Source organism: Calypte anna, chromosome 13 (assembly GCF_003957555.1).
Source record: "Calypte anna isolate BGI_N300 chromosome 13, bCalAnn1_v1.p, whole genome shotgun sequence".
In the NCBI taxonomy this organism is placed as follows: domain Eukaryota; kingdom Metazoa; phylum Chordata; class Aves; order Apodiformes; family Trochilidae; genus Calypte; species Calypte anna.
In genome coordinates this window covers 1484509-1500843 of record NC_044259.1, presented here as the reverse complement: position 1 = coordinate 1500843, position 16335 = coordinate 1484509, and the positions used below count along the sequence as shown (strand labels likewise).

The following is a 16335-nucleotide window of genomic DNA, read 5'->3' as shown; positions in this document are numbered from 1 at the left end:
ACCCATCACCATCCACTCTCCCCTCTCTACCCCCTGCCTTGTGGTTTGGTTTCCGTGGTGCCCGGGATCCCCTCTCTGCACTTGAGGGGTGATGATGGTGGGGGGGGAGGTGTGGGGGGTGTTTCAGGTGCTGTGTTTGGGCCCCCTCTGGCCAGGAGGAGCCCCCAAACCCCCCAATCTCTCTCCTGGTGTGTGAGGGGTCTGACACATCCTGTGACTTGGGGTGTTGCAACCATGGAGGGAAAAACCAGCTGCTGCTGGCCAGATGTGGAGGAGGGGGGGTATAGGGGGGGGTGGAGCATCCCAGACAGACAGACAGAGGGACACAGACACACACACAGCCCTGAGGAGGAGGGGGTGGGTTTGGTTCCTACCCCACCATCTGCAGAGTGCAGGGCACGGACAACCCCCCCATATTCCCCTTTGGATCCCCCGGAGAAAAGGGACACAAAAAAGATGCCAAGATGGAGCCCCCAGGCAGCTGCTGGGGCTGAGAGACCCTCGGGGAGGTTAAAGCTTCCCAGGCCTTGGGAAGGAGAGGTTGATCATGGATGTGGGATGGCAGCTCCTGAGGGGGTGGGGGGCGGCTGTGACCTCCAGCCATGGGGGGGATTGGACTGAGGGGCTCCATGTGCCTGGTGCAGGCTGCTGGGGGGGATGTGAGGGGCTGGATCACCCTCAAAACACCTGAGGAGGGGATGCATGTCTGGGCAGCTGGGCAGCAGGTGGGATCCATGCTGGGATGCTCTGGGTGTCCCTCAGTAGCCATGAGGTGCTCCTACCCTCCTTCATCCTTGTTCTCCCTACCTGCTGCTTCCCTCTGCTTCTCCTCCTCCTCCCTTCCCTTCATTCCACCTCCCTGGGAGCAGCTCAGTTCCTCTTCCCCACCTCCTGCTGTCCCTTGTCACCCTCCCAGACGCATCCATGGCATGGGGCTGGCAGAGCCCTGCAGGCAGCTGAGCATCCTGGTGATGCAGGACCAGCTCACCCAGGGATGGACCCTGGTCCCTCAGGGGATGTCCCCAACTCACTGCCACCTCCTGGAGCCTGCAGGGTGGCCTCGTGTCACCAGCTTCCAGCAGTTTTGTTTTTTTTTTTGGGCCACTTGACTTTAGAAAGCAAAGCCAAACGTGGGCAGGAACAACAACAACAAAATGGAGCTGAGCAGATCTAGTTTTGCACTGGACGTGTGAGCTGAGCTGGCTCGTCACCTCTGGGCCCCAGGGAGGTTTGGGTGGGGGCTGGCACCCTGCTCACTGACGTGGTCCTTGGCATGGGGCTGAGTCCCACGGGGCAGCTCCTCCTGCCATGACCTCACCCAGCAAAGAGGAAAGGAGGGGTGGGGAGGGGAAATCACCATAAAAATCTCAATTTTCAAGCCAGTCCCTCTCGCCAGCTCCTCTGGTGTCCCTGAAGGTGGCTGGGAGGTCACCCTGGGCCTGCCATGCACAGTGGGAGCTGAAGGTTTGGATGGGGCTTGGTGGAGCCCCAAGAGCCTGCAGCAGGAATTTGAACTTGGAATTGGATTTTTGAGCCTCCCCCAGCAGAAGAAACCCCGGGGGAGGGGGGTGTCCAGCATGGGGAGGGGGTTTGGGCACCCACTTCCCTCAACTGAGCAGTGATGCTGAGCCAAGACCTTGATGGGGCAGCTGGGAGCAGGAAGAGGGGATGGGACATGTTCCCCATGTTCCCCTGGCAGGGGACAGGGAGGTGGGTGGCACGGTGACAGGGACATCCCCCTGGCCAGGGTTGGGAAGCCACAGACAGGTTATTTTTGTTTTGGTGTTTGGGTTTTTTTTGGGGGGGAGGGGGATGTGCAGGAAGAAAACATTTTTAGACTAAATAAATTAAAAAAAAAATCCAAAAGAGTGACTCAAATTTTTTTAGATACCTTTTCAGATTTCTGGTCCAGGCTCTGGGTTTTACAGTGGCTGTGTCAGCCCAGGAGCACCTGTGGGGGATTTCTCCATCATTAAATGGACCTGGGTTTAGGGGAGGTCACACAGAAAGAACCTGGGGCCTGCTGCTCCACAGGGTGCTGCTGGGTGCCCCACACTGCTGGAATCCAGGTGTTGTCCCCCCCATGGGACATCTCACCCCAAGGAAACCCGTGAGGTCTCTGCTGGCCCCTGAAGAACCTTTTTTTGGGGGGATTAACCCCAATCCACTCTCTTAGAAGCCCTCCAGAGCAGTTCTCCAGCCCCCCCAAGCCCCCTGCTGATGCCCAGTGCCAGGCTCAGACAATTCTTTTATTGAAGCTCTTTATTTTTCTCCATTTTTGTCACAGGACAAAGCAGGGGCACTGAGCCATGGGTGTCCCTCCCCCCTCCCTACCCTCCCCACCCCAATCTGGGGCCTCCCACTCCCCAATTAGCAACTTGTCATTGAGGAGCTCATCAAAAGGCTGCTAAAAATAACCCCAAAGAGCTGAGGTTGGGCACAAACTGGGACAATCATCAGGTCCCTGTCCTCGTTTTTCCATGATCCCCTCTGTGTCCTTGCCTGGGGACCCCACTCCTGAAAGCCCCACAGAGCTTCAGCCCTGCTGGTTGTTCTCATCCCACACCCTCTGAGGCAGTGGGGACACCTGGGAGGGGAAAAAGGCACTGGGGAAGGGACGGGGACATTTGGGGACACGGGGCTGGCTGGTTGCCATGTCCCCCCCTCCAGCCAAGCCAAGCCTGTGGTGGGATGGAGAAGGCACAGAGGAGGCTTGGGGGTGAGGAGGAGATCCTGGATGGAGCAGGAGGGGCTGGAGCAGCTCCAGGAGACCCCAAGGACCCCCTTGGTGATGTCCCCCCCACCTCTTTTCCACGCCCATAGTGGCAGAAGGCAGGGGGTCCAGGCAGAGCTGCCCTGGGCTGGAGGGGATGGGGGTGACCACAGGGGACATTCAGGGACCCTATGGGGTCCCCCCCAGGAGGTACCAGCAGGACTTGAGCTGCTGCATCCTGAGCTTGCCCCCAGGCTGAGGGACTCTGCTCCAGCTCCCAAGGACATGCTCCTCCCGTGTCACCAAGCCAGGGCCACCAGCAGCAGCATGTGGCACAGGCATTAGTCCCTCCAAAGTGACCATCTGGGAGGAAATGTCCTGCAGCACAGCAGCCCCTGGGGAGCTGCAGTCTGGCCCAGTTCTGGCTCAGCCCCTCAGCTGGGCCAGGATGGAGCCCTCTGTGGGGTCACCAGGGGGGACACTGGTGGCACAGAGCTGTCCCGTGGGTGCAGACACCTTAAGGGACAAGAAGAGCTCAAGTGGTGGCTCTGCTCCCTCTTTTATCCCTGGAGAACACCCAGCACAGTGAGTCCTTAGGCAGTAAGGTGGCTCCTGCCCTGTCCTGGGTGACACTGAGGAGGGGGGGACACCTGGGTGACCGAGATCCCACTCCGTGTCTGGGGCTCATGGAGCCAGGGTGGATTTTTCCCTGCAGAGGACAAGACCCCCAAGCCTCCTCCTAGGACACGGTGGCAGCACCCAGTGGGTGCTTCTCTAGCTGCCCAGCAGCCCAGGTCATGGCTCAGGAGCATCAGGTTCATCTCTGTAAGGTATGGAGGCCAAGTTCCCACTTTTGCACCAAAAATCTCGTTTATTTTTTCACCTTTTCCACACACAAAGCACCCAGATAAGGAGGTGCTGGCAGAGCATCACTCGCCCCCAGCTGCAGAGCTGTGAGAAAAAGGCTTTGGATGAAGAGAGCTGTGATGAGAAAATCAAAGCCCTTGGGCAAAGCTCCCAGCTGGCCCAGCTGCAGCTCCTCTATCCTGATTTTTCACTCATTTTGCAGCTTTCCTGGGCTGCAGCCCTGGGCATTTGGTTGCACAAAGGCACAAAACCTCCCCGTGCAGCCCCTCAGCCCTGCAGAGCCCACCCTGGGCACAGAATCCTGGAGAAGTTTGGCTCAGAAAAGACTCCTAAGGGCATCAAGTCCAAGCATTACCCCAGCACTTCCAGGGCCACCACTGCCCCACGTCCTTCAGCTCCACATCTCCAGGGCTTGGAAAGCCCCCCAGGGATGGAGATGGGGTTCTCCAGGGATGGGGAATCCCCCTTTCCAGGGTCTGATGTGAGGAGATGGTGGCTCTGAGCCCTGCAAGGAGCTCGGTGATGCCCCAGGCATGGAGAAGATGCAATGCCTGGAGTGTCCCACCTGCTCTTTCTGACTCCTTCATCCCTTCCCAGGTACAAGGGGCTGCTGGACACCAGGAAAGGAGCCAAACTTTGCTCCTAGTGGGCTCCTGCTTCTCCCAGCTTGGAGCATTGGCACCATCCCACCCAGCCAAGCTCAACCCTTGTGCCACAGGCATGCACCCACCTCTTCCCAAGGGCCCCTCCACCACCCATCACTGGGATGGGTGATAACGAGTCCCAGGAAGACCCAAAATGTGAGAAAAAACGTATTATTTGGCAACATCAAAATGCATGACAATTCAGAGCTGCAAAAGCTCAGTGTGACCCCAGCAGGGACCAGTGCTCCCAGTAATGCCTGGGCAGGCACAGAAGGAAAGGGTCTGACCTCCACCTCCCAAACCCAGGAGAGCAAAAGGAACCCTGGAGAAAGGACCCAACCTCCTGTGGCTCTGACACACACACACACAGCATGAGCAGAACATGGCTGGGAAGAGGATCCCACAGCCCCCACATTCCCACCCAAACCATCTCCATGCCCTGGAGCACCCCTGAACCTCCCCCCCTGACTTTTCTTCCCCCTTGCCCCACTCCCCAGCCCCACACAAAGCCCCTTTCACCAGCAGTGAACAGGAGACATCATTTAGGGGTTTGTCCTCCATCCCCCAAACCAGAAGAGCAAGAGGGACGTGGGCTATGGACAGGACAACCCTTTAGCACCAGCCCTGCTCTGTGGAGCTTCTGTGGGTGCTGCTGCTGCTGGGTCAGCACCATCGGGTGCTCCTGGGGCTCCCATCCTGGTCCAACAGCCAGAGGGGATGAAGCATCCCAGGGATAAAGAAGCTTTTGGTTGCAGAGGCAACACAGGGAGCATTCAGAATGAGGAAAAAGGAGTTTGTGTTATCAGTGGATATCAAAGTCCCTGCAAATTCAAAGCTGCAAAAGCTCAGCCTGACCCCAGGAGGGACCAGTGCTCCCAGTAGTGCCTGGGAGGGCTCCTGCAGGACAGGGTTTGTCCTGGGCATTCCCAGCTGCTTTGTTTCCTTCTCCAGCCTCCTGGTAACCCCCAGACTCCTACCTGGGCTGGGATCATCCTGCAGGGATGTGACAACAGCCAAGCTGTGCCCCAGCCCTGGGTGATGCTGAGCTGGTGGGGATCACTCCATTCCTACAAGGTTACAAATAGGTTAAATCAGAGCAAGGAAAGAACTCGGTGTTTGGAAGCAGCAGGAACACTCCCAACATCAAGCCTGAGCTGCTGATGGGCTCCTCAGGGATGCTTCCACCTCATCATCTCCTCAGCTTTGCTGGGCTTGCCTGGTTTGGAGAAGAAAGGATTAAAAACGTCGAGGAGAAGCATCTCCAGGCCAGCTCTGGTCCCTTCCTTGGGGACAGCAGCTGGAGGAGCTCCCTGACCTCAGGACACTGAGGAATCCCCACCACAGGGTCCTGAGCTGCAAAATGCACCAGGTTAAGGGCTCAGGTCCCTTTTAGTGTCCCCCTCCCTCCCCCAAACCCTTGAAAGGGAGCACCAGGACCCAAATGGGACTCCACACCTTACACCTGGGGGACATCACCCCGTTAGGAGGTCCCTGTGCACCCCACGGGAGAGGACAGCCCACCAGGATCTTAGGGGGGCTGTGGGGTGCTGGAGGGGGTTACAGCCCCCCCAGATCCTTAGGAAGCACCAAGTCCTGCTTTCTGTGCCTGGGAAAATGGATTTTTGCGGGTGGGAAGGGATGGCAGAAGGGAGGGAACATAAAGGGCTGGGAACATAAAGCAGCAGCTGAATTACTGCCCAGGCGCTGCAGGCAGAGGAGGAATTAACTCCTTCACCTCTGAAAACCTTTCCTGCTGTTTCCCAGCTCCTGGGATACCAAGAATACAAGCTCGAGGCTCCTGGGGAGGATTTCAAAGCCTTTTGGGGACTCTGCTAAATAACTGCAGGAAATCCAGCACCTTTCTCTCAGCCTCTCCGTGCCCTGGAGCACACCCCATCCCCTTTTCTTCCTCCTTGCCCCATACAAAGCCCTTTTTCCCCCATCACCGGGCAGGAGACATCACTCAGGGGTTTGTCCTCCACCCCCCAACCCAGAGGAACGAGAGGGACTTGGGCTGTGCCCGGGACATGGGGCAGGAGAACCCCCCAGCCCTGCACCCCTGGGGCAGACACACACAGGGATCCTGAGCAGAACCCGGCCGGGAAGGGACCCACAGCCCCCAAATCCTCCCAGCTCTGCTCAAAAGTGTCCCCTGGCCAGGGTGGGCGTTTTTTTCAGCACCAGTCCCTGATGTGTGGGTGCTGCTGCTGCTGGGTCAGCACCAGCGGGTGGTCCCGGGGCTCCCATCCCGGTCTGGCAGCCAGAGGGGATGAAGGATTCCAGGGATGAAGAGTTTCAGGGATGAAACATTTCAAGGATGAGGGATTTCAGAGATGAAGCGTTCCAGGGATGAGGCATTTCAGGGATGAAGGATTTCAGGGATGAGGCATTTCAGGGTTGAGGCATTTCAGGGTTGAGGGATTTCAGGGATGGAGCATTTCAGGGATGAGGCGTTTCAGGGATGGAGCAGCATTTGGTTGGCGCAGACAACACAGGGAGCATTCAGAGCTGCCAGGCTTTGTGCACAGAGCCCCTCGGGGCTCCAGCAGAAAGGAGGGAGGGATGGGGGGAGAAGGGGGGGGATGAGCAATGTCACCCCAACCCCCCCCTCAGCTGCCAGCTGGACCGGAGCGTATCTGGAGCCAGCTTAAAGCAAGCAGGAGCCTCTGCTCAATGCCCTTCTTGTCTTCCTTCCTCTGCCGCCCCTCCTCTGATCCAGAAGCCCCTTTACCCCCCCCCCCCCCAGGCCCTCTCACATCCCCTCTCCCGAGCCCCCAGCCCCGCTTTACCCCCCTTCCCAAACCAAACCCTTTCCACCCCCCCCTCCTTCCACCTCCGCTCCTCGCAGGTCCCAAACATCCCCGCCGGCACTCGCTCCTCTTGCTCAGCCTGTGAATTTTCCCACCTCCTCCCACCTTTTCCTTCCATAAATGTCGTTCCTTGCCTTTTTATTTTCATTTTTTTTTAACCCCTCTGAACCAGAAGCCTCCGCCCCGCTCCGTACAGGGGAGGGCAGGGAAACCGCAGCTCCGCGTTTCCATCTGCCCCTCCCGCCTTTGTTCGACCAGAAAGAGACATAAAAAGCTCCAGTTTTCCCATTCCTCCCTCTTTTTCTTTCCTGGATCAAGCAGCCCCAGGGTTATTCAGCCCCCTTCACCTTCCCTGCCTTCTGATGTCCCTCTTCAGGCAGGGAACCCCAACTCCAGGCAGCACAACGCGTTGTAGAACACCAAGAAGCCCCTTTTCCCTTTTCCTTCTTTTCCCAGGAATTCTTAGATCTGAGGATGAAGATTTGGGGTTTTAACTCCCTGGATGACATTGCCAGGGACAACCCCCAAATTCTCCAAGTAGCTGTGGCCATTCCCTGGGAGCATTCCCTGACTCAGGGAGGAAAAAAAGGGAAAAAAAGGAAAAAAAACATCTCTAAGATGCTAAAAGACACAGAGCATCAGGTCAGGTCCCTCTGCAGCCTTTTTATTGTTTTTTTTTTGGGTTTTCCTACTGAAACAAGGTCAGAAATACTCCTGCTGTTCCCACTCTTCCCTATTCATACTTCCAGCAGTCAGATAGGGACCTCCCCACTCATTCCATGGGATCTGAGCTTCTTCAGGAGACCCCCATGGAAAACCAGGTGGACTTTATCAACGGGAAATGCTGCAGCTAGGGAAAATTCAGAGCATTTTTGGCCAAGGAGTATTTATGGCTTGAGCAGGGGCTGCTCAGGCTGGAAACCCATGCCCCCAAAATGCCATTTTTTGGTAACCTCCAGCAGATCTGGTTTGAGATTATGGTGGTTTTACAGAAGACTGGTAAAACATTTCCAGGAAGGCTCAGAAGTGACTGCATCCTACCCACCCCCCCAGATTTTGGGTTTGGCTGGAAGCTGCCCGGGTTGAGGTTTAGGGTCCCTCATCACCCCCCACACATCAACCAAGGGCTTTGAACAATGTGGCTGCTCCGTGTGCCCCAGTTCCATCCTGTTTGAGGAAGAGGAGCCCCTTGCACCCAGCCCAGCTCAGCTCTTACTCTTCCCTTTGGATTCCTGGGCTCGGGGAGGGGGGATGGATTGGGGATGGATTCCCAGTCACTTCCTTGCTGTCCCTTGCGGGGTGGCTGGGGGGGCAGCTGGCACAGGGGTGACGTCGGGGGGACAGGAAAGGACAGTGCTTGAGTCATTCCAACCACAAACCAGTCCTGAACCATCGGGCTGAAACTCTGAGAGGAGGAGGAGGAGGAGGAGGAGGAGGACACTGAGTTATTGTGTGCCACGGTCCCCACGCCTTTGTCACCGAGTCCCCTCTCCCTGACCTCGCTCCACCCCCCCACAAATGGATCCTTTAAGCAGAAACTTGGTGGTTTTTTTCCCATTCTGCTCCTTCCTGGAGCTCAGAGCTGACAAAGCTCCAGGGCTGCTTGGCAGCCGTGACAGAGGATGGAGAAATGTCCTGACAGCTGGAGAGGCACAAGGCAGCCCCCTGGGAGAGCTCGGGGGGACCACAAAGCACCAGGCAGGAGGCTCCAAGGAGGAGCACACATTTTGGGATGGGGTGTGGGTGAACCCCAGTGGGCAACTCATCTGCCCCCAGCAAAAATCAGGAGGGTGAAAGTGAGAAAAGTCCCGGGTGGAGAGAAAGGGAGTGGAAAAGGTGAAGCAGCAGCTGAGCACGGAAGCCAAGCAAAGCCAGGAATTCATTCACCACTTCCCAGGGAGGGAAATTCCCATTTTGTGGCTGCTCACTGGGGTTAAACCACGCCAGGAGCACAGGACCCCAGCATACAGAAAACACCTTCAAGAAAGAGGAAAAAAGGGGAAGAAATCCCTGGGTGAGAGGCAGAGTTCAGGCTCACACACCTGGGATCCCTCACCCCACTCCTACCCCCAGGAATCTGGGATCAGGACACCCATCCCTGGTCCTTGTACCTGGCAGGGTGCACCTTGTACCTTGTAGGTGTGGACAAGGAAAGCCTTCTCCTCCTCTTCCTCCTCCTCTTTCTCCTCCTCCTCTTCCTCCAGAAGCTGGGTCTGGGATGGCTGAGATTGTCCCCCCTGAGGTGAGAGGGTGACACTTGTGCTGCCACCACCCCAGAGGGCAGGAAAGGGCCAGAGAGGTGGAAACACCAGCTGGGACATGTCAAGGGGACACAGGGCACAGCCAGGTTGCCAGCAGGAGCACATCAGGGCTGTGGTCAGAGGTACAAATGGGTTTTGGGCTGCTCACAGCCATGGTCCTGGCACTGGGGTAGAACACAGGCACCCAGCAGCACCCAGCCATGTCCTGCCACCCCGGCCCCAAGGTTTTCAGGGTCTGACAGGGCTGCAGGAGCCATGCCTCAGCCTTGGGGCCCATACTTCAAAAGCCCATCCCAAAAACCCCAAAGCAAGGGGAGCAAACACCCCACTGCCACTGCAGGCTGCTGAGGTTGACTTGGAGGGTTCTCTGCAGGGTTCTCCTCACCTTCCTCCTCCTGTATTGAGACAGAAAAGTTGTAGCTTTGCCTCATCTATATCCCTACTCTTCTTGCCCAAATGCTTGGCTGAGAGATCATCCTGCCCCACTCTTTGGGGTCTGGTCACAGCCACCACATCTCCTCCCCCCACTTGGATCCTGTTTTTTTCCTTTCTTTTCCACCCTGAGCCCATCACATCCCCCATCACCCAGAATCTCCCATCCAGGGACAAACAGCACAAAACTGCTCTGAGTTCTCCTTCTCCTCAAACCACGTCATCTCTGATCCTCCTCCCAAGCTGTCTTCTTTTCCAAACCCTCTGGATCTCTCTTCCCTCTGCCCCTAAACATGGCACAAGACCTTTTTCTCTCTCTTTTCCTGTAGCTGCCAGCAGCTGGGGGTATCTCTGTAAACCCCACCACCACCTCAACCTGTTCCATCTCTGGGAGACATCCTGGAAGAGGTGCAATGGTCCTGTCGTGCCTGCACTCACCCACAGAAGGTACAATCCTGCTTCAGCAACCTGGAAGAAGACTTTTTAGCCAGGTCTGTAGCCACAGGACAAGGGGTGAGGGTTTTAAATGAGAAGAGAGGAGATTCAGAGGAGTTGTAAGGCAGAAACGTTTCAGGATGAGGGTGGAGAGACACCAGAAGAGGAAGCTCAGAGAGCAGGGACACCTGATCCCTGGGTGGTGTTCAAGGTCAGGTTGGATGAAAAATCCCTTTCCAACCCAATTTTTTTAATGATTCTAAGAAAACCTGGTGTCCCAGTCCCCACCAGCAGGCAGAGGAACAGAGGATGGCAAGTGGGAAAGGTGCTGCAGGAGCCAGCACCAGCAGCGGGGTGGAGAAACTATTTTGGCTCTGAAATAAAAGGACCCAACACGTCAGCAAGTGCAGAAATACCAGCTGGGTATGTGAACCATGCCAGGGTTTCCTTGACAGCTGTGAGGAGGAAGGAACAAACACCAAGCAGTAATAGCAGCACCAGTTTTTAAATTTTATTCTTTTTTATCCCTTTCCTTACCAGCCCTGCAGAAGAAGCCCCGAGGTGGCAGAGTCCTGTTGAGGAACACCTACCCTGCTCTGATGGGTCAGGCCACCAGCCTGGGAGGCTTCCTGTGAAACGTCCATCACTCTGGGTCCCTCTGTCACCTGTGAAAGAAAGGACTGGACCTCTGTGACACAGGGGACCCAGCCCAGCACCTGGGCTCCTTTGTCAGCCATTGCTGCTACAGAACTTTTGCCTCTTTGCTTCCAGGAAAGGGAAAATAAATATTCCCCATCCTGTCCCTCCACGGGGTAAAACCCAGTGGTTCCTCTCTTCACCCTTTAATGCTTGGATTTCATTTGTTTTCCTGCCTCACGGGCACGGTGGGGGTGGGAAGGCATCCACCTCCACCCCCTCCTCTTTCTCTGGATGGAAGGGAATGGATTAGGGCCCAGACTGCCTGGCAACATCTTCCTCCCCGAGGAGGAGGAGGAGGGGGTGCTGGCTGCTCAGCCAGGATTTTTTTGGGCACGTTTGTCTAAAGCCCTGGGCTTCCTCAGAGACCCCAGCTGTTGGGTTATTTCCTACCCATGGACTGAGTCCTCCCTGGCTTTCCCCTGGGCTCCCTCCAGGGTCTCCTGGCTCCCTGCTTGGTTTCCCTGTCTCCAATGAGCATCCCGGCTCTCTCATGGCCCCCTGGCCTCTAAATCTCCCTTTCACTCCCGTGCTGGGGGCTCAGGCCACCACTAAGCAGATTAGCCCAGGCTCAGCTGCTCGCCCTGCCCAGCAACAGGGGATGTCACCCCCGGGGGAGCCATGTGAGAGGGTGACACATGTGCTGCCACCACCCCAGCAACACCGCGGCTCCGGTGCCCTCTCCTGTCCCAGAGGAGATGCGATGGGACCAGGGCTCCGTGGGGCTCCGTGGGACATCTCCCCCCCACACACCCCCACCCAGCCCTCAGCTGGGGACACGGGTGACCCGCACCCACCCTCACCTGGTGTCCCCTCATTTGTGTAGGGATCTCCCAAGCTGAAAGCCAAGAGGCACCCAGGAAGAACAGGAAGCCCCCCCTGCACCCCCCACCCCGGGGACTCAGCCTTGTGCTCCGACAGCCCCGGAGCAGATTTGAAAAGGTCATTAAACCCCCAGTTGGAAATAAAAGAGCACATCCCCCCCCAGCCCACCCAGCCCGGGGCACAAATCCCTCACACCGACCTCGGAGAGAATCCTAGGATGGTTTGGGCTGGAAGGGACCTTGAAGCCCACCCGAGTTCCACCACCCTTCCCGTGGACACCGGGAGCAGAAGATGATGCTTCCCGGAGCTTCCAGCCGCCTTTCCGCATCCTCAGCCGGTGCCGAGGGGGTTAAGTCCGAACCCCCGGGCTCTTCTGCGGATCTGTGTTTCCCTGGCAACAGCTCCTGATGAAACCCAGAGCTCCGGAACCTCATCCACCATCTGGGAGATCCCTGCCCGTGCTGCCTGCACAGGCTGCCACCTGCAGGCAACCCCTGCCCGGCACCCAGCACCCAGCACCCAGCACCCCCCACCCAGCACCCAGCACCCAGCACCCAGCACCCACAAACAGGACAGGGGGAAAGGCTGGGGAACGGAACTTGGCTACCAGACCCAGCTTTTTGGGCTAGTGAAGGGAGCCCCCGACAATTTGGGGGGAGGGAGGAGGGTTTAGGGTCCTTCCACTGCCCCCACCTGCTTGTGCCAAACCCAAGGGGAGGGTCTGGGTTTCCTGTGAAGGGTCCCCAAGGACAAGAGAAAGTGGTGGCCCAATGGGGACTTCAGCCTGACCCCAGCCCAAGGCAGGCAATGGGAGGGAAGGTGGAGGAAGGCTGTTGGGACACTGGGATGTGGGGTCCCTGCATCCCCCTCTGTGCTTCATTTACTGCCCTCCCCCTTGCTGACACACTTTGGACTTGGCCTGGTGGGAGAAGTTCAGGTTTTTCCCTCTCCATCCTTGTCACCACTGCCTGGAACAGGAAAAGGCACCAGGAGGAGGTGAGGAGGAAGGTCAGGAGGTGCTACACCTTGAAGAGGCCTCTCCTGCTGCCAGAATTTGGGCACCCAGTGCCCAGGCTTCTTATAATGCAGATTATGATCCCATATTCCAGCCTGGCTTGGATAACTCCCTGCAAACCTCCTCGCACCACCCAAGTTCCTGCAGGGGAAGCTGCTGCTGGCAGGGACTGCTCAGCCAGCTCCTGGAGGCTTGGCCCCAAAATCATTCCTGGGTTCAGAGGAGCAGAAAGCTGCAGCTTTGCAAGTTGGGGCTCCCTGGGGAAGGCAGAGGCAGGAAGGAAGCAGGGAGGACCAGTCCCTTCTTCAGCCCCTTTTCCCTGACCTGGCTCCAGCAGAAAACAGTCCCAGGGCCTCAGAGCAGTTGGGAGTCCGGGGAAACTCAGGCATCTGGGGAGTCAGGGGAATCCAGGGATGAAAGCTGACATAAGAAAGAAAATACTCTTTTTTGGAGCTACAATTCCTGGCACAGCTGCTGGCCAGACCCCCCCCCCCTTCCTGCTGAAACCCGAAACTTGGCAGGGGATGGAAATCATTAACTTGGGTGTTTGTGTGATTTAACCCTTCCCATCTCCCCACCTCCCCAGTTTGGGTGATTTAACCCTTCCCACCTCCCTCTGCCCCTCCAATGAGCCCAGATTTAACATTTCCAGCACCCCTGGGCCAAAGAGAAGGACTAAAAGAGAAGACAGGGATCCCTCTCCTCTCCTCCTCCAAGACTTTTAAAAGCAGAAGCCACAGGGCCATGGCTTGTCTGTCCAGGAAAGAAGCCAAACCAGCACCCAGGAGAGACCTCAGAAGAGGTTTGATGTTCCTTTCCAAGAGCCAAAGCTCAGAAAGCCCCATGGGATCAGGAAGGGGAGGTGGGGGGAAGAGAAGAGGGAAGAAGAGGGAAGAAGAGGGAAGAAGAGGGAAGAAGAGGGAAGAAGAGGGAAGAAGAGGGAAGAAGAGGGAAGAAGAGGGAAGAAGAGGGAAGAAGAGGGAAGAAGAGGGAAGAAGAGGAAGAAGAGGGAAGAAGAGAGGAGGAGACCCAAACCAAAACAAAAAAGCCTCAAATCCTGGTGGAAAACTGCAAGATGATGTAAGGGAGGTTCTGGGACAGGGTGGGGACCTCCAGTAAGGGGAGCTGGGAGATGCACTTGGGGTCTGGGTGGTTGTGCTGGGGGTAGCCAAGCCCTGAGGGCTGAGGAGAGGAGGGTCTGCAGCATCCTCTGGATGGGGACCCCCTGAGCAAGAGGCAGGAAAGCAGCAGGAGGGAGGGAGGGAGGAATGTGAGAGCTTGCAAAGCATCTCACAGCTGGGGGGGGGGTTGCAGCTGCCAGGAGGAGGGGATGGATTTCAAGCAAGGCAAAGAGGAAGGAAACCAAGGGAGAGGGGACAGTGATTGAGTGCAGATGTTGGACTGAGCCTGGTAGCAGGGAGAAGCCTGAGGGAGAAAGGCCACAGCAGGGTCAGTTTAACCTCCTGGGTCAAGCAGGAGGTTGGGTACTGCTGAGGAGGGGTCACTTGCCAGCAGTGAGGGGGGGTCCAGCAGGAGCTGGGGGCCAGGAGGCTTCCAAGGTAATCACAACACTACATGGAACCACAAAGTCCTCATGTTAACAGTGAGCATCACTAAAAGGTGATGGAGAAGGCAGGTTTGGCACAAAGGGACAGGGTTAGAGCTCCACCCATGTCACTGAGCACCTGTTGGGAAGGCAAAGGGACAGTGGTGACACGAGGATGTCCTTTGGCCACTCACCTGGCACAGGGAGGGATGTCAGGGCCCCTTGGTGGCTTTGCTGCTGAAGGGCTCACTGAAGGGTAAGGACACAGGCAGGGGGATGGAGGAGGAACGTGGGGCAGCACAAGCATCTGGTGGCCCTACAGAGGTCACCCCCCCTCTACAAGGGGCTGCAAGGTTCAGGTTGGAGAGCTGGGAAAGCTCAGACTGTGGCCTCCCACCCCTCACCATCACTTCCACAACGTCTGCAAAAAATTCTGAAAGATGTGTGGTTGGATTCCTGCACCAAGAGAGCAGAGCAGAAGTTTGGGGGAGGGGAGAAAAGAGCTCTAATGGGCACCAGACCTCCCAAAAACATAGGGGAGAAGGAGAACAAGGCTAAAGGACTGAAAGGCAGCCCGGATCTTGGGAAGAGATTCCTTGGTGTGAGGGTGCTGAGCCCCAGGTTGCCCCCAGAAGCTGTGGCTGCCCCATCCCTGGCAGTGTTGAAGGTTGGATGGGGCTTGGAGCACCCTGGGCTGGGGGAGGTGTCTGTGGATGATTTTTAAGATCCCCTCCAACCCAAACCACCCGATCACTCAGTCCAAACCTCCTGCTCTCCCCATCACCTGGTTTCATCTCATACCTGCAGCTGAGGAAAGGACATCCTGCTCACCTTGCAGAACTCCACTCAGTTCCAGACAGAAGCTGTCAGCAGTCATTTCCTGGGGGTCAAACAGAAGGTGGTGTCCCCATTCCAGACAGCTGGACCTCCACACCTGAGCACCTTGCTTCCCACTGTGTCCTGGCACCCTTAAAAAGGCTGCAAACCCAGAAACCAAGGACCAGAAACCAAACATGAAGTAGAAACATCAGGGTCAGCTTCACCCCACAGAGTGCCTCACATCCAGCCCAACCTGGGCTTCCTCTCTGCTCCGAGACACAGAGACCATCACTAGCCCAAGATGAGGAGATGAAACTCAGCCTACCCCGGTGTTTTGGTTGAGGCTTCCACCTTCCCACACCTTCTGCCACCTCCTCCACCTCCTCACACCACCTTCTACCTCCTCCCACATCCTCACACCTCCTCTCACCTCCTTCACTTCCTCACACCTCCTCCTATCTCCTGCCATCTTCTCACACTCGTCACACCTTCTTCTACCTCTCCACCTCCTTCTACTTCCTCCCCCCTTCTCCCACCTCCTCACACCTCCTCTCACTTCCTCACACCTCCACCAGGAGACTCCAGGAGGGCAATCAGGTAACAGAAGAGCTGCCCAGAGCTCTGCTGTCTTTACCCAAAGCTGACTCAGGAGGACACAGATCCTTTGCTGAGGGCAAAAACCACCCCTGCAGGATCCCCTCCCAGCTGTAGAAGATGATTCTGGGGTCCACATCACGACAGAAATGCCTTTTCCTACCACTCTGTCCCTCTCCAACTTTGCCTAGACCCATGAATCCCTTCTGCATTAGCTCCCATCCACTCCCAAACCCGTTTTCTTCCTACAAGCAAAAGGATATTGGGTCTTTCTTCTCCCCAACTTGCCACGCTCATCCCTGCTGGCAGGAAAGCTCTGAATATTATCCTGCACGTTTAGAATCTGTCCTTGTCTCCTGTTGAGAGTTTCCTTCAAGTTCTCAGCAGACACTGAAAATAAAATCACTTTTTTTCTTTTTATTTAAAGTATTTTAGGAAGGGATGGAGCAGGACAGGAAAGACCTGCATGCTCCAACAACCTCCAGTCTGGAATGAGAGGCAAAGCTGCCTCTGGACCTGCCAGTTAGAGCTTTTTCAAGACTTAACATCCCCAGGGAAGGAGCCAAAGCCTCAGCAGGGTTGGCTCAGCAGGCTGGGATGAGGGCTGGGATCCTGGAGATGTTTGTTCTGTGCTAGAGGGAAGTCAGCAGCTGAAGGTAAGGATGAGCCCAGGTAGGA

The 16335-nt window shown here is 56.6% G+C and overlaps 1 protein-coding gene across 1 annotated transcript in view; it reads left to right on the top strand.

The window, feature by feature from the left end:
- The first annotated feature begins 14453 nt into the window (after nucleotides 1-14453).
- The window catches only part of LOC115599083 (protocadherin gamma-A4-like), an 8453-nt gene continuing 6571 nt past the window's right edge, over nucleotides 14454-16335 (top strand). Inside the window, 1 exon segment of the mRNA XM_030459363.1 lies at nucleotides 14454-14500. Coding sequence (XP_030315223.1) covers nucleotides 14454-14500 — 47 coding nt within the window.